Source organism: Pseudoliparis swirei, chromosome 12 (genome assembly GCF_029220125.1).
Source record: "Pseudoliparis swirei isolate HS2019 ecotype Mariana Trench chromosome 12, NWPU_hadal_v1, whole genome shotgun sequence".
NCBI lineage: Eukaryota > Metazoa > Chordata > Actinopteri > Perciformes > Liparidae > Pseudoliparis > Pseudoliparis swirei.
In genome coordinates, this window is record NC_079399.1 from 11,504,184 (window position 1) to 11,531,978 (window position 27,795).

Below are 27,795 nucleotides of genomic sequence, written 5' to 3' on the forward strand. Positions count from 1 at the left end.
AGCAAAACCACAAGCGCCTTCCATAAGCCGTGTCTATACTGCCAGCAGCCTCACACTCTTGCTGCATGCTGTACAATCAAAGCTCAGCCACACAAAGAACGAGTGGACTTCTTGAAGTCAAAGGGCTTGTGTTTCGGATGTTTAATGCCTGGCCATCTCAGCAAATTCTGCAATAGAAGAAGTGAATGTAAAGAATGTAATTTGAAGCATCCGGACATTCTACACATAATCAAAGAAGGATCTGCTGTGCCTGAAAAGAAAGAAGATGCTCATGGAAGCCAAGTATCGTGTGCTCAGGTTTCTGTCCAACAAGAGTCTTGTAGCCTCACAGGGGCTGGAGAAGCTGAATGTGTGTTGTCAATAGTACCGGTGAAAATTAAATCAAAGAAGAGTAACAAGTGTGAAGAAACATACGCCTTCTTAGACCCGGGAAGCACAGCAACCTTCTGTACGGAAGACCTACAACGAAAACTGAATGTTAAAGGAAAACCGACACGAATACTTCTCAGCACCATGGGACAAGACAAACCTGAAGAACCAAAGCTCATGAACAGTTTAGCTATCTCAGACCTTGAAGTGTGCGGATGGGAAGACACCAGCTTCATTGAGCTGCCGAAGGTGTTCACACACAGAAACATATCCGTGCACTCTGGAAACATACCTAAGCAGTCAGACATCCAGAAGTGGCCTTACCTCAGAGAAGTGAGTTTGCCAGAGATAAAAGCTGACATAGGTCTACTTATTGGAGCCAACTGTTCGAGAGCAATGGAGCCATGGCACGTCATCAACAGTCAAGATGGAGGGCCGTATGCTGTCAAGACCGCCATTGGCTGGGTGGTGAACGGACCCATAAGAAAAGAACTGAAAGACGAAGAGAGTGAGTCACGTCATCTTTCAGTGAATAGGATCTCCGTGATGGAAATAGAGAAACTTCTAGTCGAAGAGTACAACACTGATTTTACAGAGCGGAAGTACGACGACAAAGAAGAGATGTCCGAGGAGGACAAGCAGTTTTTGCATTCTGTGTAGAAGACGCCAACATTCGAGAGTGGTCATTACTGTGTTGGATTGCCACTCAGGAACGAGAAGGTCAAAATGCCCAACAACCAATGCGTTGCTGAACATCGCATGACCTGTCTGCGAAGAAAGCTACAGAAGAATCCTGCAGATCAAGCCAGCAGAGGCCTGAAGGCAAAGAACTTGTTCCAAGGGAGAACCTGGCTCAACGGGCCAAGCTTTTTATTGAACAGTGAAAGTGACTGGCCAGAGCAGCCAGACAGAAAAGAAGAAAGCCTTCCAAACGATCCGGAAGTCAAGAACAAAGTCAGTCAACGCAATCCAAGTCAAAGAAGATATGGAACCATTGAACGAACTGATAAACTACCATTCAGATTGGCATAAATTGAAAAGATCAGTAGCCTGGATTTTGACAGTAAAGGAAACTCTGTTGAAACTGAAAGAAGAAAAGAGTTTTCACAAACAATCCATCAATCTGAAAAGGACCCTGAAAAGCAAAAGTCAAAATTAAAACAGCACAGGAAGAAAAGAAGAAAAAAGAAAAAACCCCAGCATGCCTCCCGGCATATTCAGCAAAGACGACACATACACAAGAAGAAGATGGAAACAATTCCAATATCTAGTGGATTTATTCTGGACCAGATGGACACATGAGTATCTTCCACTTCTACAGGAGCGCCAGAAATGGCGGAAGCTTAGAAGAAACTTCATCAGAATCAGAATCAGAATCAGAAACAGGTTTATTGCCAAAGAATGTTTTCACAAACAAACGAGGAATTTTTTTTGGTGGAAGGTGCAACATTTGGACATGACAAACAACAACAATCAATCATGACGGAAAGACAACAAATAATGTGAGAGTGTTTGGGTGTGTGCTTCAAGTGGTGTGTTTTAGTTAAAGTGCATGTTAAAGTGACGTGTGTGGAGGAGGGAAGAAGAAGGAGAGAGGAGGAGGAGGTGGGAGGAAGAGGAGGAGAGGAGGAAGAGGAAGAGATGTCGTGCTCCTGGTGGATAGTTCCTCTCACGCAACCTCCTGAAGGTTTGTGAAACATTACAGAGACTTGAATGGAAACAGTGAAGAGATAAAGACTAAGACTAAAACCAAGGAATGATAAACAAGCTGCTGCTTGCCTATTGGAAGCCGAGGAAGAAGAGAAGAGAAGATACTAGTTTAATAGTTATGGACAGTTGAAGTATTGTGGCTCTTGTTTGTTGTTATGTTTAAGTATAATTGCTTAGTCCTCCTGTCTAACCAATTAGGGGCCGGGTAATGGAAGAGCCAAATGCATGATTTCATTTGTTATAATAATTTAGTTTTAAAAGATTAAAAAAGGTAACTGAATATAAATCCTTTTCATTGTGACAGGGCTCTCAAGTTTTGAAGACAGGCAAGCGTGAGATTTCCATCAGCACCCGATACAGCTAACCGTTGTGCGCTTTTGTTTTGAAGGACAACAGCAGAAAAGCCCAACTCACGGAGGTAGTACCTGGCAAGTCGCCAAGAATCTCGGCTGTCGCGCATGCGCAGGCGTAACCTATTAATGCCGTAACGTAAACATGTACACGAAGGTACAGGCTTTTCAACATTTATTTATTGATGACTTAGTTTTATGTCGGTGTACTTTGAACTTGTGTAATATGTGAAGTTATCAATAAAGGTATTTCTGCATTTCCCCCTGCGCCCCACCTGTAGTGGTACGTTCCCCTCTTCGGTCGGGGCAGCGCTGCTGACAACACGGCTGCAGGGCTCTCAAGTCTCACGCATTGAGCGTGAGACTCACGCAATTCGGTCTCATCTCACGCACTCCCGCCACACATCGAATTCCTCACGCTGAAAAAACCTCTCGGCTATTTAATGCTTGAATGCAGGGGTGCTCAATATGCCGATCGATTGTTCCGCTGTAGAGCTCCGACGCCGGTCTGCGCGCATTGGGATGGAGCAAAAAAATAGTCACTAGCACCCCGTCAACAACTTTTCTCGGAGTAGAAATAGTCACTAGCACCCCGTCAACAACTTTTTCGGCTCGATGCGGTAGCATAACGGTCAGCTGTATCGGGTGCCGATGGAAATCTCACGCTTGCCTGTCTTCAAAACTTGAGAGCCCTGCGGCTGTGTAAGCGAACCCGTTTTCAGGCGTTCATGAATCAGGCAGAGATCTTTTCTGACGTCAATCTTCCAGTCAGAAAGAAAACATTTCAGAAGACACTTCAGAAATTGTTCGAAAACAAGGAACAATGTGTTTCTGAATTTATTTTCATTTTATTTTGGAGATCGACAGGGAACGTCTCCGAGATCGACCGGTCGATCGCGATCGACGGGTTGGCGACCACTGCTTTAGACACTTGAGGCACCTCACTGACCCCCCTCACTGACCCCCTCACTGATCCCCCTCAACGACCCCTCTCACACCCTCACACTCGCTCACACACTCACACATGGGAAGAGGCCCCCCGGTGTATGGACGACCTTCTGAGTAGATCCAGGCCCCATCCCTGCACAGATAAGGCCCCGAAGGGAGTCTTCTTTAAAGACAGGAACCGAGTAAATCAACTCTCTCCTTCTCACACTTTCTTTCACAAACATGTGCACTCATTGGCAGACGAGAAGAACCAATGAAGGAGCGACAGCGATGGAAGCAGAGGAACAAGAACCAATGAGAAGACACCATCCTCTTTACCTCCTGACCAATTAGAACTGGCCTTGATGGCTATTTAAACCATCGCGCCCTAGTTAAGGGGCCTCTCTCTGGTCTGAGTACTCTAGGTACCAGCTGGAGGGGGGTCCATGCATGATGTCTACTTGTATCCTTATTTCTGAATAAAACGCTAACAAATGTGAAGTAAAAGTCTACCGCTGTTTTTCCCAGTGAGTACCGTCCAGGTGGTGTGTCGCTGTCCAACTCCAACACGCGCAATGTCTATCGCTTTCTCGAGCGTGAGATCCGGACCATGACAGAGTAATTTCTCCCGGACTCTTGGAGAGTTTGTAGCGAAAACAATCCGGTCTCTAATCATCTCATCAGCGTTAGGGAAGTTGAAGTCCTTTACTAGCAGCTTTAGCTCAGTCACAAACTGGTCGAAACTTTCACAATCCGTTTGTATCTTTTCATGGAATTTATATCGCGCGAAAATGGGGTTAGCTTTGGGCGTTACATATGCTTCAAACTACCCATAGTACGTTTGGAGTACCTTTCTCTCATCTGCCGTGAGGGTCCATGTGTTATATATATCTCTGCCTTTTTCACCGATCCACAGGAGTAGATAACTGCACTTTTCTTCCTCCTCTTTAGCGCGTAGCGGGCCGGAAAACATTAGCTCCACATGTTGGCGAAACTTTCTCCATGCGTCGGGCAGGTTAGATGACTCCCAATCCATCCATGGCGTGGGGACGCCTGCGTTCTCCATCTTCCGTCGTCAGGTTCGATGAGAAGCAAACTATTCTGACACCATGTATTATTTATGTGTATACTGACATTTAGTTGTCTAAGTAAAAACACTCGGTACTCGTGTGATCATATACGGCGCAGTATGCGTCCATTTTTATTCTCCGTGATCCGAACCTTGACCTGGATGACATCATTTATAAGCGACACTTACTTGAACCGGAAGTCAAGATACTACAGTAGCAATCCAGCGGGACTGTATTAATGAGCACAAGGCAACATCCAACAAGTGAACAAGTCCATCTTTCTAGAATATTTAGCACATATTTGTCGTGTACATGTAACCCTCCCATCAGACCTTTTAACCAATGACATCAATTATTTGAAGAGCCGGGCACATGATTTACTCCGGTTGGATCAAGGTGACAGTGACCCAACCGCACTAGATAACAAGGGATCGTAGTCCGCATTCAGGAGAACATCTGTTAAATAACCGAGTATCATAGCAAGGTACATAATTATTTATGTTGGCTAACTCTAAGGACTTCAACCAAGGTTATATGATTTTTCCCAACACAGTCCCCCCTCTGGGGGTCTCTGGACCCCCATCCTAATTTCATATAACATTGGTCTGATAGGGCATGTAACCCAAAGTATTGATCTCTTACAGCATGATAACAACGTAGTGGTTATACACTCTATACAGAATCCATGACTGAGTGGTTATGTAAATTATATATATGCTTGATTATATAAGAATATATAACATTTTAATTTAACAAGATAATTTCAAATACATCATGCAATATTAAAGGTTCACTTTCATATAAGGACGAAAAAACCCATAGGTTGCTGTTGTAGGAAAGACTTCCTTATGGTCCTTGCCCGCCAAGCGACCACCATACTGGCATGAAGTGAACCTGTTCTTGCAGACAAACATGCATTTAATAGTAACATACTCTTATTTGTTTTAAATTTCGCGCTTCGTCCTTCTGGAAAGATAATCCAACATGTGACGTGTGAGTGTTTTGAAACACTGATGAATTGCCCTTTGAGAAGAATAGCTACCTCTGTTCAATAGCAGCTGGGGATAGTCTGTGTCGATTAATACATCAGCATTAAACTTTGTCATATTATTTTTTACATTAAATTGTGCTATGGACTGGATGCCAAAGTACAAATGACAGCATGGTGTAGACTCGTTTATCATTTCCCCTCTCTCCAAACATACACACACTTCCCTCTATCTCTCTACCCCCACACACCCTCAGTCTCTCTCTGTCTCTCTCTCTTTCCCCATCTCCATGGAAATCATTGGTGTCTCCATACTCCTCTGGAGAAAGAGCTGACTGCAAACCTTCTGTTGACTATCAGTTTATACAGATGGAGGTCTGAGAAAACACCATTCTTTAGGGGCTTCACATACCTACAAACTTTCTTGATCATCTATCTTTGTGAGAGCTTTCCACTTACCCATTGACTGCATTCATTTAGTCAATGTGGCCTGTCCACCACATTCATATGGAACCAATTAATAGTATTCAGTAAAGCATTGGAGTGAACTGATGGAGATCAAGTGAAGGATGAGTGTATACTGTTGTAGTCAACACATTGTTATACATATTCATATCTTCATCTGAGATAGTTGGGGTGAATGTGTTATTTTACACTCGCGTTTGCACTGAAATAAAAAAAGGATGTGCCAGGATATTATCTATTCACATTCAAAAGTTGTCAAGGCAACACTCAAACAGGATTATCAGGCAGTTTTGAAGTAACTATGTTTTAATTGAAAAGAAAAACAAGTAATGTTGGGGTTGGATTGAACTGATGATCCAAAGGCAGGCAGTCTACAGGTTTAATTACATGTATTAATGTATTTGCTATAAATTAGTAGCAGCAAGGTTTATGGATAAAACAATGGAGGCATTGTTGCTAAGAAAAGAAAACGTTTGGAACAAAATAATTTTGAAAGGTTGCTAACCAAATTTATACACCAAAAGTTGCCCTAAAGTTCCATGGAACTCTGGGGAACTGCAGAGTCAGGGGTCAAAACGATGTAGGTGTATCCCTAAAGTGTCATCTTTCATAAAAATGTGCTCTAGTGATCTATTTACAAATATGAAAATATTGATTCTCGCCCCTTTAAATATATGCTTGTTCAGTACTGTACGCTCCACAAACAAAATTCCATTCAGCTCCAGGACGAATAACACCAAAGCAATCTGCACTGGCTACACCAGGGACAACATAGTTCAGTTTTTAATTTGTGTGAAATAACACAAATCCCTGAAATGCAGGGTATCATGAAGTGATAGCTATGTTATAACTCCTAATAATACAAGTAGTCTGCTTCATTTATTTAATCCACTGTATACTTTACATATTCTAAACTCTTATCTTCAACTCCACTTCTGAAGCCGGTGCTCTGACAAGTATATACCTTGTCTAAGGCCACGTTTAGACATAGCCGGGTATTTACAGAAACGAAGATTTCTACCCCTCCGTTTTCGAAAATAACGTTGTACACACAAGGTCGTTTTCAAAAAAGTTTCTGTTAATATGAACCCGCATAAATACGCCCGGTAGCCGTCATAACTCTGCCAAACCTGTAGTCGGCAGTGTAACGAGAAGGATAAAGACATGCAAACCAATCAGAATTCTCAAGACTCGAGACATCCGAGGAGTATCCTCATGTCAAGGAGGAAATAACTCAGGCGCACCTGACAATGAAAATGAAGGCAGTCGACACTGGACGTAGGGAGCCAGTGTTGCCAGGTCCATGATTTTCCGGAATTGGGCTACTTGAAGTGTTGCCGGGTTGAATTTGTTGTCCGCTGGTTCGGGTAGACCTATTTTGCATGCAAATTACATGAATATCTTTAAATAAAAATCCATATTTAAAATGAAATAATTTATTTATACACAAATCCTACCAAACTGACTCCAGATCAGCACGTACACACATGGACATTGGACACGTCCACATACACACACTTTAAAGCAGTGTATATGGTTTGGCACGGGCATATTTTGAGTTCTGATATTGGGCTGGTACACACAGACCTGGCAACCCTGGTAGGAGTGGCCAAACTAACTGTAAACATAGGACGCTCACATGACGTGAAGTATTTTTAGTCGCATACTGTGACGTTTGACAACCTGAAACTCCGTTTGACCTTGTTCACACGCAAACACAAAACGGAGTTTTCAGAAATCTCCACTTTGGCGGAGTTTTAGAAATGATCGTTTTCCGTGATAAAACCTCCGTTTTGTGTAAATGAAAGGCCAAAACGCATGAAAATATATGCGTTTTCCCATCGTGTAAACGGGGCCTAAATGTCAGTACACACACGTAAATAATACAGCTACATCAAATCATTGTCTCTCTACTCTTCATTTTGCCACAACAATATTCAAAAAGATAGATTTGTTTATCATGTTGAATGTTGCCTTGTGCTCATTTAACACTAAACATAAACATAACTAAAGTTTACTTTCAATAGAAATCCTTTATGGCTCATTTGTAGGGATGAGAATTGATACGATTTTAACGATTCCGATGCCTTATCGATTCCTGCTTATCGATTCGATTCCTGATCGATTCTCTTATCGATTCTCTTATCGATTCTTATTGGGCAAGGGGTGATAAGGACCCGAAGGGAGTCTTCTTTAAAGAGAGGAACCTATTAAATCAACACTCTTCTTTTCTCACACTCTTTCACAACAAATGATCTCATTGGCGGGCCAGAAGAACCAATGAATGAGCGACAGCGATGGAAGCAGAGGAAGAAGAACCAATGAGAAGACACCACCCTCTTTGCTCCCGTCCAATCAGAACTGTCCCTGTTGACTATTTCAATGGCCGAGCGCTCTGCTCTGGGCCTCTGAGTACAATAGGTAACAGGCGGAGGGGGGTCCATGCATGATGTCTACTTGTATCCTGATTTCTGAATAAAACGCTTATAGATGTAACGTAGAAGTCTACCGCTCTTTCTTTCAGTCAGGTCCGTCCGGGTGGTGTGTTCCTGTGTTCCTGTCCTCCAAAACCAACAGTATACTAATGCAATTTAGATTTAGATTTTTTCAATGTTCCCTAAAAAATAGTTTGAACATGTATTTTCTCCTGATTGAACTCTGATCTATGAAGGGATGAATAACTCAATTCCACTAAAAACTGATTGAATTGTTAGTAATGGTGTTGGTGATGAGGTACAAACTATAGTTTTTAGGATTTTTTTGTTTCTGACCACTTTTGGATGATTCAACATTAACCGGGTCAAATTGACCCGGGAACATCACGGCTGTATGTAAGAAACGAACATAACAGGAGGGTTGCCAAATCAACACCTCTCTGCTCGTCATTTTGGCACAATATTGTGGAAACGTATCTTGCTCAGTCGCATTGTTTCATGATTTCTTTGGGTGTGTTCTGTGTCACACAATTCCAGGAAGCAGGTTTGACAAAGCTTCACTATTTAAATAGCCTCCAAACCGATGATAAATTGGAGAAGCTTGATCAGCCCTACTGAGATTGACAACACCAAGCTGTTCATCTTGGACGGAGAAACTTGGGTTTTTGCAGAAAAAGGTAAAACAGTGTCTCTTCTGAACTTAAGTTTTAGAATGTCATGTAATTTCATAGATACTCTTATACAGGCACGTGCACAGACATTTTGGGGGGCAGGTGCTCAAACCAAAAAAAAGGGCACCCATCGGCAAAATGATATTGATTGCTGTAACTAGAAGTGAGCAAGTAATTGAAACACATTGTGTCATGAGAAGACATGAGAGCTAAACAAAATTAAATTGTTTTCTATTAACAATTACAATTAGTTTTTATTTACAAAATGATAGGAGCGAAAAATGCCATATAACAACTTACTAACCTCGACCGCTCGGTCATGCCGGGAAATATCAAACCTCTGTAAAAGCATTAAAAAACCTCAGTCTGATATTTCCCGGCATGACCTCACTCTTGGTTAGTAAGTAGTTATTATAAGTGTTGTTTACCTTCGCATTGAAAATGCGGAAGGTTATGTTTTGATCGCTGTGTATTTATTTGTTTTTGTGTGTGACGAAGGCGAAGGTATGCGCTCTACCGAGTGCCCGTTCTAGTTTTTCTTGCATTTACTCTTTTCACCCTCTGCAATGCTCATTCAAGATTGATCTTTGTAAAACTGCAACAGACAAAACAAAGAGAAACATACCACATAAAACAATGTGGTACAAGGATAGCAATTATAGTTGAGCTGCAATTTTGTGAATTCTTGTGACATTTATAAAATGAATTAATAAGTTCAACATACTTTAGAAATTGTCTCAATAGCATTTATACTAGTGCTGTGAAAAATAACGCGTTAACTCAGTTAATTCAATTTCAGGTTTAACTAGTTGTTGTTTTTTAACGCATTTAACGCATGCGCAGAATGAGCTTCCAATCTGTCTGTTGTTGGTCGTCGGGACGAAAAAAAAGTCACTTGCAAAATGAGCTTCCAATCCACCACTTCAATCTGAACTCTGTCCGCTCTCATGCAGACGGTCTGTTCATCGGTAATGATCCTTCCGCAGGTTCACCTCCGGAAACCTTGTGACGACTTTTTACTTCCTGTAGATCAGGGTCTCCAAAAACCCCCCCCCCCCCCGGGGGGGGGGGAACCCAAAAAAAACCCCCCCCCCTTTTTTTCCCCTTTTTTTTTTTTTTAAAAAAAGGGGGTTTTTTTTTCCCAACCCAACCCCCTTTTTTTTTTTTTTTTTTTTAAATTTCCCCCCGGGCCCCCCTCCCACAAAAAAAAAAAATTTTTTTTTCCCCCTGGGTTTTTTGGGGGGGGGGGGGGTTTTTTTTCCCCCCCTTTTTAGGAAAACCCAAAAAAATTTTAGGGAAAAGGGGGGGTTTTGAATTTTTTTTGGAAAGGGGGAAAAAAAAAAAGGGAAAATTTTTTTTCCCCCCCTTTTTTTTTTTTTCCCCTTTTTTGGGCCCCCCCCCAAAAAAAAAAAAAAAGAAAAATTTTTTTTTAAAAAAATTTTTTTTTTTTTTTTTGTTTTTTAAAACCCCCAAAAAAAAAATTAAAAAAAATTTTTTTTTTTTTAAAAAAATGGGAAAAAAAAAACCCCAAAAAAAATTTTTTAAAAAAAAAAAACCGGAAAGGGAAAATTTTTTTTGGGGGGGGAAATTTTAAGGGAAAAAGGGAAAAAAAAAAATTTTTTAAAAATTTTTTAAAAATTTATAAAGTTTTTTTTTCCTTTTTTCCCCAAAAAAAAAATACCCAAAAATTGGAAAAAATTTTTTTTTAAAAAAAAAAAAACCCTTTTTTTTAAAAAAATTTTTTTAAAAATTTTTTTTTAAAAAAAAAAAAAAAAAAACCCCCCCCCCCCCAAAAAGGGGTGGGGGGAAAACCCCTTTTTTTTTTTATTTTTGGGTTTTTTTTTTTTTTAAAAAAAAACCTGGAATTTTAAAAACCCCCAAAAAAAAAAAAGGGGGGGTTTTTTTCCCCGGGGGGGGGGTTCCCCCGGGGGCCCGGGGGGTTTTCCCCCCCCCCTTGGGGGGGGGGGGGGGACCCCGGGGGGGGGGGTAAGGGTTTTTTTCCAAAAAAAAGGCCCCCCCCCAAAAGGGGGGTTTTCCCCGGGGGGGCCCCCTTTTTTTGGGAAAAAAAAATTTAAAAAAAAAACTTTTTTCCCCCGGGGGGGGTTTTTTTAAAAAGGGGAAAAGGGGGGTTTTCTTTTTTAATTTTTTTTTAAAAAAAATTTTTTTTTTTTTTTGGGGGTTTTTTTTCCTTTTTCCCCCCCCAAAAAAAAAGTTTTAAATTTTTTTCCCCCCTTTTTTAATTTTTGGTTTCCCCCCCCCCCCGGGCCCGGGTTTTCCCCCCTTTTTCCCCCCCGGGGGGGGGGGGCCCCCTTTTTTGCCCCCCGGGGGAAAAAAATTTTTTTGGGGGGGGGGTTTTCCCAAAATTTTTTTTTAAGAAAAAACCCCTTTTTTTTAAAAAATTAAAAAAAAAAAACCCCCCGGGTTTAAAGCCCCACCTTTTTTTCCTTTTTATTTTTAAAAAAAAAGGGGGGGGGGTTTTTTTTTTTTTTTAAAATTTGGACCCCCAAAAAAAAAAAACCCCCCCCTTTTTTTTTTCCGGGCCAAAAAGGGGGGGGCCCCCGGGGTTTTTTTCCCCGCCCCCCCCTTTTTTTTTTTTTTCCCCCCCCCCCGGCCCCAAAGGGCCCCCCCTTTTTTTCCGGGGAAAAACCCCGGGGTTTTTTTTTTTTTAAAAAAAAACCCAAAAAAAAAAATTGGGGAAACCCCGGGCCAAAAAAAAAAAAATTTTTTTTATTTAAAAATTTTCAAATTTTTTTGGCTTGGGGGGTTTTTTTTTGGGGGGGAAAAAAAAAAGGGGAATTTTTTTTTTTTTGGGGAAAAATTGGTTTTGGGGGGGAATTAAAATTTTGGTTTTTGGGGGGTTTAAAAGGGGGAAAAGTTAAAAAAGGGGGAAATTTTTTAAAAACCCTTTTTTTTTTTTTAAATTTAAAAATTTTTAAAAATTTTTGGGGAAAACCCTTAAAAAAAAAAAGGGTTTTCTTTTTTTAAACCCCCCCAAATTTTCGTTTTTATTAAAAAATTTTTTTAAAAAAAATTTTGGGGGGCTTTTTAAAAAAAAATTTTTTTTTTTTTTTGGTTAAATTTAAAATTTTAAAAAATTTTTTTTTGTTTTTTTTAAAAAAACCCCCCCCCTTTTTCCCCCCGGGGTTTTTTTAAAAAAAAAAAAAAATTTTTTTTTTAAAAAAATTAAAAGGGGGTTTTTTTTTAAAAAAAAAAAAAACAAAATTTAAAATTTTTTGAAAAAAATTTTTTTTTATTTTGGGAAAAAATTTTTTTTTTTTTTTGGCCCCTTTGGGAAATTTTTTTATTTTTTGGGGGGTTTTTTTTTAAAAAACCCCCCCCAAAAAAATTTTTTTTTTTAAAAACCCCCTTTTTTTTTTTTAAACCCCCGGGAAAAATTAAAAAAATTAAATTAAAAATTTTAAAAAAAAAAAAATTTTTTTTTTTCCCCCGAAGTTCCCTTTTTTTTTTTTTTTTAAAAAAAAAAAAATTTTTTGTTTTTGGGTTTTTCCCCCAAAAACCCCCCAAAACCCCTTTTTAAAAAAAAAAACAAAAATTTTTTTTGTTTTAAAATTTTTTTTCCTTTTTAAAAATTTTTTTCCCCCTTTTAATTTTTTTTTTTTAAAATTTTTTTTTTGGGGGGTTTTTTTAAAAAAAACCCGGGGGTAAAAAAATTTTTTGGGGTTTAAAAAAGGGGGAAAATTTTTTAAAAAGAAAAAGGGGAAATTTGGGGTTTTTGGGGGGGGTTTTTAAAATTTTTTTTTTTAAAAAAATTTTAAAATTTTGGGTTTTTTTAAAAAAAAATTTTTTTTTTTTAAAAAAAAATTTTTCCCTTTTTTTGTTTTAAAAATTTTTTTTGGAAAAAATTTTTAAAAAAATTTTCGGAAAAATTTTTTAAAAATTTTTTAAAAAAAAAAAATTTTTTTTTCTTTTTCCCCAAAAAAAAAAAATTTTTTTTTTAAAAAAAAAAATTGAAATTTTTAAAAAAAGGGGTTTTGGGGTTTTTAAAAAAAAAGTTGTTTCCTTTTTCCTTTTTTTGGGAAAGGAAATTTTAAAAAATTTTTTTTAAAAAAAAAAGGGAATTTTATTTTGGGGGGGAAAAAAAAAAAATTTTTTTTGGTTTTTTTTTAAAAAAATTTTTTTTTTTGGGTTTTGGGGGGCCCCGGGGGGGGGGTTTTTTTTTTTTTAAAAAGGGGGGGGAAAATTTGGGAAAAAAAAATTAAAAATTTTTTTTTCCCCAAAAAAAATTTTTTTTTTTAAAAAAATTTTTGTTTTAAAAATTTTTTTTTTTTTTAAAAAATTGGGTTTTTTGGGAAAAAAAAGTTTTTTGGGGGTTTTTTGGGGAAAATTTGGGGATTTTAAAAATTTTTTTTTAATTTTTAAAAAAAAATTTTTAAAAAAAAAAATTTAAAAAGGGGGGCCCCCCCCCAAAAAAAAAAATTTGGGATAAAAAAAGGGGGTTTTTTTTGGGGGGGTTTTTTTTTTTTTTTTTTAAAACAAAAGGGTTTTGGGAAAAAGAAAAACCCAAAAGGGGTTTTTTAAGCTTCCAGGTTTTTTTTGGGTTTTTTTTTGTTTTTAAAATTTTTTAAAGGGTTTTAAAAAATTTTTTTTTTGTTTAATTTTTTTTTTGGTTTCCTTTGGGAAACCCCTTTTTTTTTTTTTGGGGGGTTTTTAAAAAAAATTTTAAAAAAAAAACCCTTTCCCCAAAAAAAAAAACCCCCCGGGGGCCCCCGGGGGGAGGGGCCCAAAAAGGGGTTTATTTGGGGGGCCGGGGGGGGGTTTTTTTTTTTTTTTTTTTTATAAAAAAAATTTTTTGGGTTTTTCCCGAAAAAAAAGGGGTTTTTTTTTAACCCTTTTTTTTTTCTTTTTTAAAAATTTTTTTTTAATTTTTTTCCAAAAAAAAGGGAAAAAAAAAAAAACAAAATTTTTTTAAAAAAAAAAAAAATTTTTTTAAAAAACCTTTAAAAAAAAAAAATTTGGGAAAAATTTTTTTTTTTAATTTTAAAATTTTTAAAAAAAAAAATTTTTTTCCCCAAAACCCCCTTTTTTTTTTTTTTTTTTTTTTTGGTTTAAAAACCCCGGGGGGGTTTTTTAAAAAACCCTTTTTTTTTTTTTTAAATTTTTTTTTTTTTTTTTTTTGAAATTTTTAAAAAAAAAAAAAGGGGGGAAAAAAATTTAAATTTTTTTAAAAAAAAAGGAAAAAATTTTTTTAAAAAACCCCAAAAAAAAAAAAAATTAAAATTTTTTTAAAAAAAATTTTTAATTTTTTGGGGGCCCCTTTTTTCCCCCCCAAAAGGGGGTTTTTTTTTTCCCCCGGAAAATTAAAAAACCCCTTTAAAAAAAAAACCCCCCCCAAAAAAATTTTTTTTGGGGGGGGGAAAAAAATTTTTTTTTTTTATATTTTTTTTTTTTTTAAAATTTTTTTTTAATTTTAGGGGGAAAAAACCCCCCCAAAAAAAAAAATTTTTAAAAAAAAAAAAACCCAAAATTTTTTTTTTTATGGGGGTTTTAAAAAAATTAAAAAAAAATTTTTTAAAAAAAAAAAAAATTTTAAAAAAAATTTTTTTTTAAAATTTTTTTTAAAAAAAAAAATTTTTAAAAAAATTTTTTTCCTTTTTTTTTTTTGGGTTTTTGGGGGGGTTTTGGGACCATTAATTTTCCTTTTAAAAAAATGGGGAAAAAAAATTAAAAATTTTTAATTTTAATTTTTTTCAAAAAAATTTTCCCTTAAAAAAAAAAAAAAAATTTTTTCCCCTTTAAAGGGGGGTTTTTCAAAAATTTTTTTACCTCGGGCCCCCTTTTTTTTAAAAAAAATGGGTTTTTTTTTAAAAAAAATTTTTTTAAAAAAAAAAAAAAGGAAAAATTTTTTTTTGGTTTTGGTTTTTTAAAAAAAAAAAAAAAAAATTTATTTCAAATTTTTAAAAAAAAATTTTAAAAACCCCCCCAAAAAAATATTTAAAAAAAAAAATTTTTTTTTTTTTTTGGTTTTTAAAAAAAATTTTTTTTTCCTTTTAAATTTTTGGGGGGTTTTGGGGGGGGTTTTTTTTGGGAAAATTTTGGTTTTTTAAAAAAAGGAAAATTTTTCCAAAAAAAAGGGCCCCCAAAAAAATTTTTTTTCAGGGGGTTTTTCTTTTTTTGGGGGGGTTTTTTTTTAAAAAAAAAAAAAATTTTAAAAAGGGCCCCCCAAAAAAAAAATTTTTTAAAAATATACCCCTTTTTTTTTTTTTTTTTTTAATTTAAATTCCCCCGGAAACCCCCCAAAAAAAAAATTTAAAAAGGGGGGAAATGGGAAAAAACCCAAAAACCCCCCCCCCCAAAAAAAATTTTTTAAAAAAAAAATTTTTTTTTTTTGGGGGAAAAAAAAGGGGGAAAACCCCCCAAAAAAAAAGGGGGGGTTTAAAAAAAAAAGGGGGGGAAAAAAAAAAAACCCCTTTTTTAAAAGGGAAATTTTTTTGGCCCCCTTTTGGAATTTTTTTGGGTTTAAAAAAATTTTTTAAAAAAAACCCGGTTTGGGGAAAAATTTTTTTTTTTTAAAAACCGGTTTAATTTTTAAAAAGAATTTATACAAAAGGGAAAAAAAAAATTTTCCAAAAAAAATTTTTTTTTTTTTTTGGGTTTTTTAAAAAAAATTTTTTTTTTTTTTTCCCCAAAAAAAACCCCCCAAAAAATTAAAATTTTTTTTTTGGGGGGTTTTTTTGGGGGGGTTTTTTAAAAAATTTTTTTATCCAATTTTTTTTTTTTAAAGGGAAATTTTTTTTTTTAAAAAAAAAAAAATTTTTTTTTTTTGGGCCTTTTTCAAAAATTTTTTTTAAAAAAGGGGGCAAAAAAAAGGGGGTTTTTTTGTTTTAAAAAGGGGGGGGGGTTTTTTTTTTTAACCAAAAAAAAAAAAAAGTTTTTGGGGTTTTTTCCGGGAAAAGGGGGGGGGTTTTTTTTCCCCCACGGGGGGGTTTTTTTTTTTGGGGGGGGAAAAAAAATTTTAAAAAAATTTTTAAAAAAGGGTTTGGGTTTTGGGCCCAAAAACCCAAAAAAGGGGGGGGTCCTTTTTTTAAAAAATTTTTTTTTTTAAAATTTTTGGGGGGGGAAAAATTTAAAAAAAAGGAAAAAAGGGAAAGGGCCCGGGGGGGGGGGAAAGGGGGAAAAAAAAGGGGGGGCCCCCGGGCAAAATTTTTTTTTTAAATTTTTCTTTTTTCCCCCCCCCGGGGAAAAAAAAAACCCCCCAAGGGTTAAATTTTTTTTTTCCCCCGTTTTTTTTTTTTTTCCCCCCTTTTTTTTAAAAACTAAAAAAAAAAAACCCCCTTTTTTTTTTTTTTTTGGGTTTTTTTGGGGTTTTTCCCCCCCAAAAAAAACCCCTTTTTTTGGGGGGGGGAAAAGGGGAAAACCCCAAAAAAAAACCCCTTTTTAAAAAAAGGGGGGGAAAAAAAAAAAAAATTTAAGGTTTTTTAAAAAAAAATTTTTTTTTCCCCCCAAAAAAATTTTTTAAATTGGGGAAATTTTTTATTTTTTTAAAAAAAAAAAACCCCAAAAAAAAATTTTAAATTAATTTCCCCTTTTTTAAACCTTTAAAATTTTTGGGGGGGGGTTTTTAAATTTTTTTTAAAAAAAAAAACCCAAAAGGGGTTTTAAAAAAAAAATTTTTTTTTTTTTTTTTTTGGATAAAAATTTTTTTTTAAATTTTTTTAAAAAAAAAAATTTATTTAAATTTTTTTTTTTTTTTTTTTTGGGGAATTTTTTTTTTTTTTTAAAACCCCAAAAAAACCCCCAAAAAAAAAATTTTTTTCTTTTTAAAAAAAAAAAAAAAATTTTTTTTTTTCCCCCCCAAAAAATTTTTTTTTTTAAAAAAACCCCCCAACCTTTTGGAAAAATTTTTTTTTTTTTTTTATAAATTTTTAAAAAAAGGGGGGGGTTTTAAAAAGGGGGAAAAAAAGGGTTTTTTTTAAAAAAAAATTTCCCAAAGGGAAAAAAATTTTTTTTTTTTTGGGGGGTTTTTTTGGGGGGGTTTTTTTTAAATTAGGGGGGGAAAAATTTTTTTTTTAAAAAAAAAAAGGGGGGGCCCCAAATTTGAAATTGGGGGGCCCGGGGGGCACCCCCGGAATTTTTTTTAAAATTTGGGTTTGGGGGTTTTTTTTTAAAAGTTCCTTTTTAAAAAAAAAATTTTTTTTTGGGAATTTTAAAAAGGGGAAAAAGGGGAAAAAAAAAAAAAAGGAAAATTAAATTTTTTTTTAAAAATTTTTTTTTAAAAAATTAGGGGTTTTTTTTAAAAATTTTTTTTTTGGGGGGAAAAAAAAAAGTTTCCCTGAATTTTTTTTTTGGGGGGGAAAAAAAATTTAAGGTTTTCCCCAAAATTTTTTTTTAAAAAAATTTAAACCTTTGGGGGGTAAATAATTGGGGGAAAATTTTAAAAATTTTTTTAAATTTTTTCCCCCTTTTCCCCCCCCCGGGGAAAAAAACCCCCAATTTTTGTTAAAGGGAAAAAAATTTAAACCCCAAAAAAATTTTTTTCCCAAAAAAAAAACCCCCCTCTTTTTTTTTTCCCCCAAAAAAAAAAAAAAATTTTTTTCCCCCCCCCCTTTTTTTTTTTTAAAAAAAAATAAACCCCGGGGGAAATTTTTTTAAATTTTTTTTCCCCCCCCAAAAACCTTTTTAAAGGGGGTTCCCCCCCCTTTTTTTTTTTAAAAAAAAACCCCCCCCAAAAATTTTTTCCCCCGGGGGGGGAACCCAAAAAAAGGGGGCCCAAAAAAAATTTTTAAACCTTTTTTTTATTTTTTCCCCTGGGTTTTAAAAAAAGGTTTTAAACCCAAAAAAAAATAGGAAAAATTTTTTTTTTTAAACCTTTTTTTGGGCCCCCCCTAAATTTTTCCTTTTCCCCCAAAAAAAAAAAAACCGGGGTTTTTTTTTCCCCCAACCCCCCCCCCCCCCCGGGGAACCCCCCCCCCCAAAAAAACCTTTTCCCCCCGGGCCCCCGGGGGGGGGGCCCTTTTTTTGGGGGCCCCCTTTTAAACCCCGGGGGGGAAAAAACCCCCCGGGCCCCCCGGGGGGGGGTTTTGGGGAGGAAAGGGAAACCCCGGCCCCCCGGGGGAAAAAAGGGAAAAAAAACAAAAAAAGCTTTAAAAAAAAATTGTTTTTTTTTTTTTTAAAAAAAAAATTTTAAAAAAAAAAAAAAAAGTTTGAAAACCCTTTTAAAACCCCACCAAAAATTTTTTCCCCGGTTTTTTTCCCCTTTTTTTTCTGAAAGGGCCCCCAAAAAAATTTTAAAAATTTTTAAAATTTTTTTTTTAATTTTTTTTTGGGCCCCAAAAAAACCCCCCCCAAAAAAAAAAAAAAAAATTTGGCCCCCCCCAAAAAAAGAAAAAAAAATTTTTTTTTTTTGGTTTGGGTTTTTTTTTTCAAAAAAAATTTTTTTTTGGGGTTTTTTTAAAATTTTTTAAATTTTAAAAAAACTTTTAAAACCCCCAAAAAATCTTTTTTCCCTAACCCTTTTCCAAAAACCCCCCCCCCCCCCCTTTTTTTTTTTCCCCCCCCAAAAAAAAAAGTTTTTTTTGGGGGAAAAAAAAAAAAAAAAAAAACCCCCGAAGTTGGGGGCTTTTTTTGGGGGGGGGGGGGGAAAAAAACCCCCCCCTTTTAAAAAAAAAAAAAACAAAAACCCCCGGCCCAAAAGGGGGGGGTTTTCCTTCCGGGAAAAAAAAGGAAAATTTTTTCCAAAAAAGGGGGAGGGGAAAAAAGGGGGGGTTTTTTTTTTGGGGGGGGAAAAAAAAAAAAAAAAAAAAGGGGCCCCAAAAAAAAGGGCCCCCTTAAAAAAAAACAAAAAAAAACTTTTTTGGGTTTTTTTCCCCAAAAAAAATTTTTTTTTTTTTCCCCCCCCTTTTTATTTCCTTTTTTTAAAAAAAAGAAAAAAATTTTTTAAAAATTTTTTTTTAAAAATTAACCCCCAAAAAAAATTTTTTTTTTCCCCCCCCGGGTTTTTTTTTAAAAAAAAAAAACCCCCCCCCCTTCCCCCCCCAGGGGCCCCTTCCAGTTTCCCCCGGGGGGGAAAAAAACACAAAGGGAAAAAAAGGGGGTGAAGGGGGGGGTTTTTGGGGGGTTTTTTAAAAAATTTTTTGGGGGGGGGGGGTTTTTTCCCCAAAAAAAAATTTTCCCCCCTTCCCCCCCGGGGGGGTTTTTCCCCCCGGGGGAAAAAAAAACCCAAAAATTTTTGGGGGGGGTTTAAAAAATTTTTTTTTTGGGGGGGGGTTTTTTTTTCCCACAAAAAAAAAAATTTTTTTTCCTTGAAAAACCCAAAAGGGGGGGGAAAAAAAAAAAAAAAAAAAAATTTTTGGTTTTTTTTTTAAAAAAACTTGGCCCCCCTTTTTTTTAAAAATTTTTAAAAATTTTTAAGGAAAAAAAACAAAAAAACCCCCCCCTTTTTTTTTTTAAAAAAAAATTTTTAAAAAAAGGGGCCCCCCCAAAAAATTTTTTTTTGGGGGTCCCAAAAAAAAAGGGGGGGGAAAAAAATTCCAAAAAAAAAAAGGGGGGTTTTTCCCCCTTTTAAAAAATTTTTTTTTCCCCCTTTTAAAAAAAAATTTTAAAAAAAAAGGGTTTTAAAAAGGGGGTTTTTTTTGGGGGGGGGGGGGGGAAAATGGAGGGGGGCCCAAAAAATTTTTTTTTTTCCCCCTGCCCCCCCGGGGGGGGGGTTTTTCCCCCAAAACCCAAAAAAATGTTTTTTTTTAAAATTTTTTTTGGAAAATTTTTGTTTTAAAAACAAAAAAAAAAATTTTTTTTTTTCCCCAAAACCCAAAAAAACCCCCGGGGGTTTTTTTGGGGAAAAAAGGAAACCCCCAAAGGAAAAACCCCCGGGGTTTTTAAAAAAAGGGAAAAAACCCCGGGGAAAAAAACCCCCCCCGGGGGAGGGGAAAAGGAAACCCCAAAAAGAAATTTGGGGGTTTTTCCCCTTTTTTTGGGAAAAAAATTAAAATTCCCCCCTTTTAAAAAAAGGTTGTAAAATTTTTTAAAAACCCAAAAAAAAAAAAAAATAAAAAATTATAAAAAAAAAGAAAAAAATTTCAAAAAAAAGAAAAAAATTTTAAAAAAACCCCCCCCAAAAATTTTTAAAAAAAAGTTTAAAATTTTTGGGGGGGTTTTTTGGGGGGGGGGGGGGGGTTTTTTCTTTCTTTTTCCCCCCAAAAAAAAAAAAAGGGGGTTTTTTTTTCCCCAATTTTTTTTTGGTTTTCCCTTTTTTTTAAAAAAAAAAAAAAAACCCCAAAATTTTTTTTTTTGTTGTAACCCCCAAAAAAAATTTTTTTTTTAAATTTTAAAAAAAATTTCCCCCTTTTTTTTTAAAAAAAAATTTCCCAAAAAAAAAAACCCCGGGGAAAAAAGGTTTTCCCCCCCGGGGGCCCCGGGGGGGGGGGTTTTTTTTAAAAACCCCCATTTGTTTTCCCAAAAAAAAAGGGGGGGGGCCCCCAAATTTGGCCCAAAAAAAAGGGGGGGGGGAAATTTTTTAAAAAAAAAAAGGGGGGGGGGGGGGAAAAATTCCCCCCAAAATTTCCCTTGGGGGTTTTTTTTTTCCCCCCCCCCTTTTTGGGGAAAAAGCAAAAAATAACCCCCAAAAAATTTTTTTGGGGGTTGGGGTTTTTTTTTTGGGGTTTTTTTTGGGCCCCGGGGGGGAACCGGGGGCCCGGGGGGTTTTTTTTTTTCTTTTTTTTAAAACCCTTTTGGGAAAAAGGGGGGGAAAAAAAAAAAGGGGGGGGGGGGCCGGTTTTGGTTTCCCAAAAAGGGGGGGGTTTTTTTTAATTTTAAAATTTTTTTAAAAATAAAGGGGTTTTTTTTGGGGGGAAAAACCCGGGGGAAAACCAAAGGGGGGTTTTTTTCCCCCTTTGGGGGTTTTAAACCCCCTGGCCCCTTTTTTTTGGGGGGGTTTTTAAAAAAAAACCCCCTTTTAAAGGGCCCCCCCCTTTTTTTAAAGGGCCCAAAAAATTTTTTTCCTTTTTGGGGGGGAAAATTTTTTTTTAAAAAATTTTTTATTTTTTGGGAAAAAAAAAAAATTTTCCGGGCCCTTTTGTTGCTGGATGCCATGGCGCATACGTGTTTTACAGCTCTCCTGAGCCTCATGGCTGTTGCTTGAGAGGTGACCTGTGACATATGAAACACATCCAACCACTTTGTATGTGCATCGACCACAACCTTGAAAATATGATTCAGGAATGATCCAGCAAAGTCTGTGTGTCGTCTCTTACAGGACTGACCCGGTGGCCAGAGTGAATCTTTTTTAACAAAGCTCTTCTCATCTTGGAGGGTACAATGACTCTGCTCCCCCATATGACACAACATTGCTCTGTGGACAACCTATTTATTTTGGTGTAAAACTCCTTCAGGTTTTCCTCTACTTGAATGGGCCAGCCTTCCATGACAAACTTATACACTCCTGACAACTCGCTGTCGGTGTGTGTCGTCCTTGCAATCTGTGTTGTGTTGAGTAGTGCTTCTTGTATATGCTTTGCCAGCAGTGAGTGGACTGGAGCTGGCAGGGGACAGCGGGCGAGTCCATCAGCATTACTGTGTTCTTCTGATTTGCAATAAACAATGTGGTAGTCATACGCTGACAATAAAGTCGCCCAGCACTGAATGTGTGCTGCGGCCAGTGTAGGCAGGCTCTTATGCTCACCAAACAGGGTCGGCATTGGTTTATGGTCAGTCATTAAGTTAAAATGTCTACCCCACAAGTACATAGTGGAATTTAGGTATGCCAAGAGCTGGAGACAATGTACGGGAGGCACAAACCATGGGTTGTTGCTCCCCACCTTGCATGGCGTATTGGATAACTGCTCCGATGCTATAGGCAGAGTTATCGCAAGCTAAAGGTCGTAGTGGGCTAACACCCGGTCAGTAGTCAACAGTTATGTACACTTGACAAGCTGCCTGTTCAACCTCAGTGCATTTACAAATCACTTGGGTTCCGATCAGTCTGTACAATGCTGCGAAGATTGTGCTTTGATGTGGAAGAAATCTTATATATTCACTAGGGCTGTGAAACGATTAAAAATTTTAATCGGGTTAATCACAGGTATTCTCGGTATATTTTGTGAGAACATAGAGATTTATGACAAAAGATGGATATATACATTTATACATTCTTCTATACAATGGTGCTGCAACTCAGCAGTTATTTAGCAGTTTTCTTCCATATGGAACATTAATACATCTTCATCCTAAACAGAATGTTTAACCCTCCTGTTACCTTTCGGGTCAATTTGACCCCATTCAATGTTTAATGTCGGTGTTCTTTGGGGTCAATTTGACCCCAGGCTGTTTTTCACTGTGTCAAACATATAAGAAATATCAACTTTTTTATTTATTTAAAGGGCTATTTAGGTAGTCAACAAACAAACATAAAGTACCTCACACTTAAACTTGGGAAGCAATATTAATTCTAATAATTTTCTGGAAGTTTTAATTGCTGGGGTCAAATTGACCCCGAGGGTAAAATATGTTAGTAAATGTAAAGGTAACAGGAGGGTTAAACAGAACATTTTCTCTTGTTTGTCAACCATTAACTCCACCATGATACAATCTAAAGGCCTCTAGTCTTCCTCTAGCAGCTGCTGAGGCAAACTGACTGTGTGGGTTTTCTTCATGAACTGGGCCGTGATGAAAGGGACGGCGGGGACACCGCTGCAAAGCTGAAGCCTCACCGGCCCGGACAGGTGGACAGATTGACAAGTGACTTTTTTTTTGCTCGGTCCCGATGCGCGCGCACGGAGCTCTGTGGCGCGCGAGACGGAGATCGATAAGTGTTAACGCAACGCGAAGAGACAGAAATGACATGCTGCTGTGGAGATACGATCAACAACAGACGTTTAGTTTAATAAAAGAACAAAGACGTGCTATAGAGAACATGTCAGGGGCAGTGGCGTGTCCAGACCTTTTTGACTGGGGTGGCCCAAGTGGGGAACTGACTTATGTAGGGGTGGCATGAAGTACGAGTGCACATCGGGGCGGGGGGCACGGCATAGCATTAATTTACCATTTTTGTCTCTACTATCCATATCTACTTTAATTACTTTATAGTGTCTTACATTCCTGTGTTTAAAGTTTAATTTAAAAGATAAACAGACCTACCAATCTCAACAGAGTGACACCATACAAATGTAATATAAAACTTCCATACTTTATTCTTTAACAACTTGTACAGTACTGTATATACAAAAGAAAATGCACATTCTCAGAGTAAGTGCCAACAAACTTAAAATAAAGTAATAATGCCAACAATATTGAAAACGGTCACAGTATAAAGTAAAGTGCCAATAAAATAAATACAATTAAAAACTGTCACAGTATAAAGTAAAGTGCCAACAAACAACAGCCCAGATACATTTAAAACAGTTGAATTCTCCTGTTCTTGTGTTGGCTTGCAAACAGTTTTATAAAGTCATCCATGTTCAATGCCTTAGCTCTTCTTGACTCAATGCTTAGCACACCTAAATGGCTTAGCCTGCTATCTACCATTGTTGTCCTCAAATGGTTTTAATTAGCTTTAGAGCAGAAAAGCTCCGCTCACAGGCAGCACTGCTGACTGGAAGGGCTACAGCTATTTTGCACAGCCTGAAGAGCTCATGAAACACCTCTTGGTACGGTTCTAAAAACACAGTCAAGTCTAGAATGCTTGCCAACTCTCTTGCCCCACTCTCAGCCTTCCTTTTCAAAATTCTCCTAGCCTGGTGAAGCTCATGAGTAAGATCTTCTTGATCACAACCATACATTTCACCCAAACCAAATACTTGGTTGTCTTGAAGGAATGTACTGCTTTTAGGGTTTAGGGCCTGTAAACCCTTCATTATTAAACAGTTAGGTTTTGAGAACCTTCTTTCCAATTCACCAATCATGGAGTCAAGGATGGGGTAGAGTAGTCTCTGTCTGAATGTATCTTTGTCATCATTACCCTTCCGCAGGCCTATAGTACATGTCACATAAGACCCACCAAGTTTGGAGCTAACTTTTTGTGATCTCTTCTTCTCACTATTCTCAACAGCTATATTACACTGTTTGGCTGTCTCTACTATGTCATGCCACAGTTGATCACAAAATGTCTCAGTCCTGTACTCCTGAAGTGTATCGTGAAGTGACTCCACCATGTCTACTGCCATAGCTAAATCAACTGAGGGTGACTGTAGCAGGTCAGAAAGCAGCTTTGTGTTTCCGAACAGTTTTCGGAAGGTTGCAAGGAGGGATATGAATGTGAGGTCAATCTGTGCAAGCAAACCTCGAGCATCAGTGGATCTGTCTCTATGATTTTCTTCGCTTATATTTTGAAGGACACACAACACAGCTGGTAACCTATCCATGAAGTTCCTGCAAGCCAATGCTCTACATGCCCATCTTGTGTCACTAAGTTTTTGTAACTCCTAGGCTGGCCCCATACATCTCCTTTTGAACATCCAGCCATTTCTGGTGCACATAAGATCCTGACATGTACACATAGAGCTTCTCAAGCAGTGAGAAGAAGCAATCAGCCTCTGGAACTGACTTCACAGTGTCAACTAAGACCAGGTTCAGACAGTGCGCATTACAGTGGACATAAAACGCATGTTTAGCCTCTGTCTTAATTCTGGCTGCCACACCTGTGTGTTTGCCACTCATCACTGAGGCCCCATCATAACCTTGTCCAACAAGATTTTCTTTGTACTGAAGGCCATATCTTTCTAAACACTGGATGATCATTTCGCTGAGCCACTTAGCATCTAGATGTTGGGCATGTTGGAAATCAAGAAAGCTTTCATGCACAGCCCCGTTGTAGTAATACCTAACTACTAATGACAGCTGCTCCTTCTTTTTCAGATCTTTGGTTTCATCAGCAATGACAGAGAATACCACACTCTCCTTCACTTCCTTCACAATCTCATCACGCACCATACTTGCTAAGCACTGCAGAATTTCATTCTGTATGGTATTGCTTGTTTATTTTGCATTGCGTTGTCCCTTCATTTTTTGGGCTACCATAGGATTGTGTTTAGCGATCATTTATAGAATTCCTAAGAAATTCCCTTTGTTGTCATATTCTTCCGATTCACGGTGACCTCTTTGTGCTATATTCTGTGTTGCTGTCAAAAGCAGTACATCTGCAACTGTTTTAATGTAACTGCGATTCTCTTCAACTTTCTTTTTGTACTCTTTGTTAATCATATCTAAGATAGAAGAATCTGTAAGCAATAGCCTCTTGTGCTCATTCCAAGCAAACATGGCATTAATGTGAGACTCAGATTTCTCATGCAACTTAAAGCCAGCATCTTTGTACGTTGCTTTTCCCAGTGTGAAAAGCCTGATTCTGAGGAGAAAACAGATTCTGACCGCCAGGCAGGGAGAAGTGTCTGCATGCGTAACAGTAGGCTGAATCTTTGCTTTGTGAGTATTCAAGCCAGGAATTGTGGTTAAACCACACTGGATTGAACGCCTCCTCTTCTCACCTTGGAGGGTTCTTGGAAAAACCTTTAAACGAGGCTGAGAGGGACCTGCTGCTCTTGACTGTGAAATATCTGAAAGTGACAAAAGCATGAGAATTGGATCAGTGTCATGTACTTGTTGGGACAGAAGTGCTCATTGGGGCATTAGTACAGATGAAAGAATTGAATTAAGTACAATATATTTCATATGAAATATTAAGGCATACCATGAGGTCCAGGTGGGGCCACAAGGGCTGCTGCATCACCATCCCCACGTGTCACTGCATGGCCTGCAGGTACTGCTGGATGGTTCTCAGTGTCAGTGTCATTGTCAGAGAGTGGCTGACTTGACACACCTGAAGTAATATAGGGATTTTAACAGTTGTATCAATTTATTTGTATGTCAAATTAGTCATATTTAGCTTTTTCACACCTGTATTGTTAAAAATAGGGCTTTGCCCTGAATCTCAGTATAAGCCACTATAAGTATAGCAAAAGTGAAACATCTCAAGTCATAGCAGATAGTTTTATAAAGATGCATACATTACATACCCTGATGTGCAAGTGAAGATGAAGGGCCTTCATCACCAGTATCCTTGTCTGAGTCTACAAAAACACATACGTTGTCATCAGAATGATAATAAAATCAGCCTTTTTGTAAGTAGGCTAAGTGGTATCAGGATTTTACATACCCATGTGTACAGCTGAAGCTGGAGGCTCCTGCTGTACATCCCTAGCAGAGTCAAGCTGGCTCTCATCCTCAGACTGACTAGCACTGCTGGCTTCTGCTGCTCTGTCCTGCTCTGTTGTTTTGGATTTCTTTCTTTTGAAGAATCCCTGAATGTTCTGATTTCTTTTCATACTGTAATAGTCGCATGTCATGATGCATGTCACTATATCTTGCACAATACATTTAGCCTAATTATGAATGCATGAATGAATGTGACATGCAAAACTTACTCAGGTCTAATGTTACAAAGTTAGAAGAGATACAAGACAGATTTACATACTGTAACGTTAAGTTAGCTAGCGTTAGCATCAGCGTTAGCATTAGCGTTAGCATTAGCGTTAGCATCGTTGACAATAACCAAACAATGATGACGACAGGTTTGCTAGTAAGCTGAGTCAGGAAATAATAAAATAAGATGGGAAAACGTTTTAGCTTTTAAACCATTCACACATGTGTATCAATAAGTCTACTCACATCTTTCAGGAGCTAAGAATCCCTGGACAGGTTTGCTAGGCAGCAAACTGAGTCAGTCGACACTGTCGACAGTCGCGATGATGACAGACCTGCACCACATATCGTGAAAATCAAAAAACGTTTTAGCTTATTACAGTTCAAACTTTTTAAACCACTGACTCATTATGTGTAACTGTTATCAATAATTCTAGCTACTCACATCTTTCAGGAGCGAGTAGCCGCAATCTCTTGATGTCTTCTTGATGTCTTCTTGTCGGTTGAAAATGAAAGTTCGGTAGTCACACAATTCAAACGTTCCCGCCTCCGTGGGCAGATAGCCAATCATAGTTTAGCATATGGGGTGGCACCTGGGGTGGCCAATCAGATTCCAGGGGTAGCACGTGCCACCCCTGGCCACCCCCTAGACACGCCCCTGGTCAGGGGGCGGGCCAATCTTTTTAATGTCATGCGATCTACCGACACTACGCCGCGATCGACTGGCGGGTCGCGATCGACGTGTTGAGACCCTTGATCTACAGGAAGTAAAAGTCGTAACAAGGTTTCCGTAGGTGAACCTGCGGAAGGATCATTACCGATGAACAGACCGTCTGCATGAGAGCGGACAGAGTTCAGATTGAAGTGGTGGATTGGAAGCTCATTTTGCAAGTGACTTTTTTTCGCCCCGATGTGCGCGCACACGCCGGCATGCGAGCTCTGCGGCACGCGAGACGGAGATCGGAGTCGTGTTAACGCGACACTAGACAGAATGACATGCTGCTGGAGAGACGACCAACAACAGACGGATTGGAAGCTCATTCTGCGCATGCGTTAAAAGCGTTTAAAAAAATAACGAAGTTAAACCTGTAATTTAATTAACTGAGTTAACGCGTTATTTTTCACAGCACTAATATTCACAAATCCTAAAAACACTGGAGGTGTTTGACATTAAAAGCCGGAGCCTTCTGAATAGGGATGGGTATCGTTTGGTTTTTTTCCGATACCGGTGCTAAACCGGTACTTTTAAAACGATACCGGTGCCTAAACGGTGCCTGAACGATATATTTTTTTTTTAAACGCACAATGAGGACATAAAAAACCTCTTTGGCCATATTCCCTGTAGAAGCCGTTATCATGGAGCACCGACACACAACGGATATCAGACTGTTAACATACACAATATGTTCTCCATTATATGATGTGATATGTATTGTCATGTGCAGA

At 37.3% G+C, this 27,795-nt stretch overlaps 1 protein-coding gene and 1 long non-coding RNA gene across 6 annotated transcripts in view; one reads left to right on the forward strand and one right to left on the reverse strand.

Annotated features, from left to right (window-relative positions):
• The first annotated feature begins 8,538 nt into the window (after positions 1 to 8,538).
• The window catches only part of LOC130202868 (mucin-5AC-like), a 35,859-nt gene continuing 16,602 nt past the window's right edge, over positions 8,539 to 27,795 (forward strand). For 2 of the 3 annotated variants that reach the window (XM_056428677.1, XM_056428679.1), the window contains exon 1: positions 8,539 to 8,991. In XM_056428677.1, the coding sequence (XP_056284652.1) occupies positions 8,898 to 8,991 (94 nt within the window). In that variant the 5' untranslated portion in view covers positions 8,539 to 8,897. The remainder of the gene's footprint in view (positions 8,992 to 27,795) is intronic. The other variant, XM_056428680.1, reaches the window with a different exon arrangement.
• Positions 25,402 to 26,629, reverse strand: LOC130202869 (uncharacterized). 3 transcript variants are annotated; one of them, XR_008833415.1, is made up of 4 exons: positions 26,596 to 26,629; positions 25,944 to 25,997; positions 25,619 to 25,747; positions 25,402 to 25,484 (listed from the first exon to the last, which is right to left on the reverse strand). It is a non-coding gene; the product is annotated as an uncharacterized LOC130202869 (long non-coding RNA). The 3 variants fall into 3 exon arrangements; XR_008833413.1 differs by lacking the exon at positions 26,596 to 26,629 and adding an exon at positions 26,084 to 26,589 and having other exon boundaries at positions 25,619 to 25,997; XR_008833414.1 differs by lacking the exon at positions 26,596 to 26,629 and having other exon boundaries at positions 25,944 to 26,073.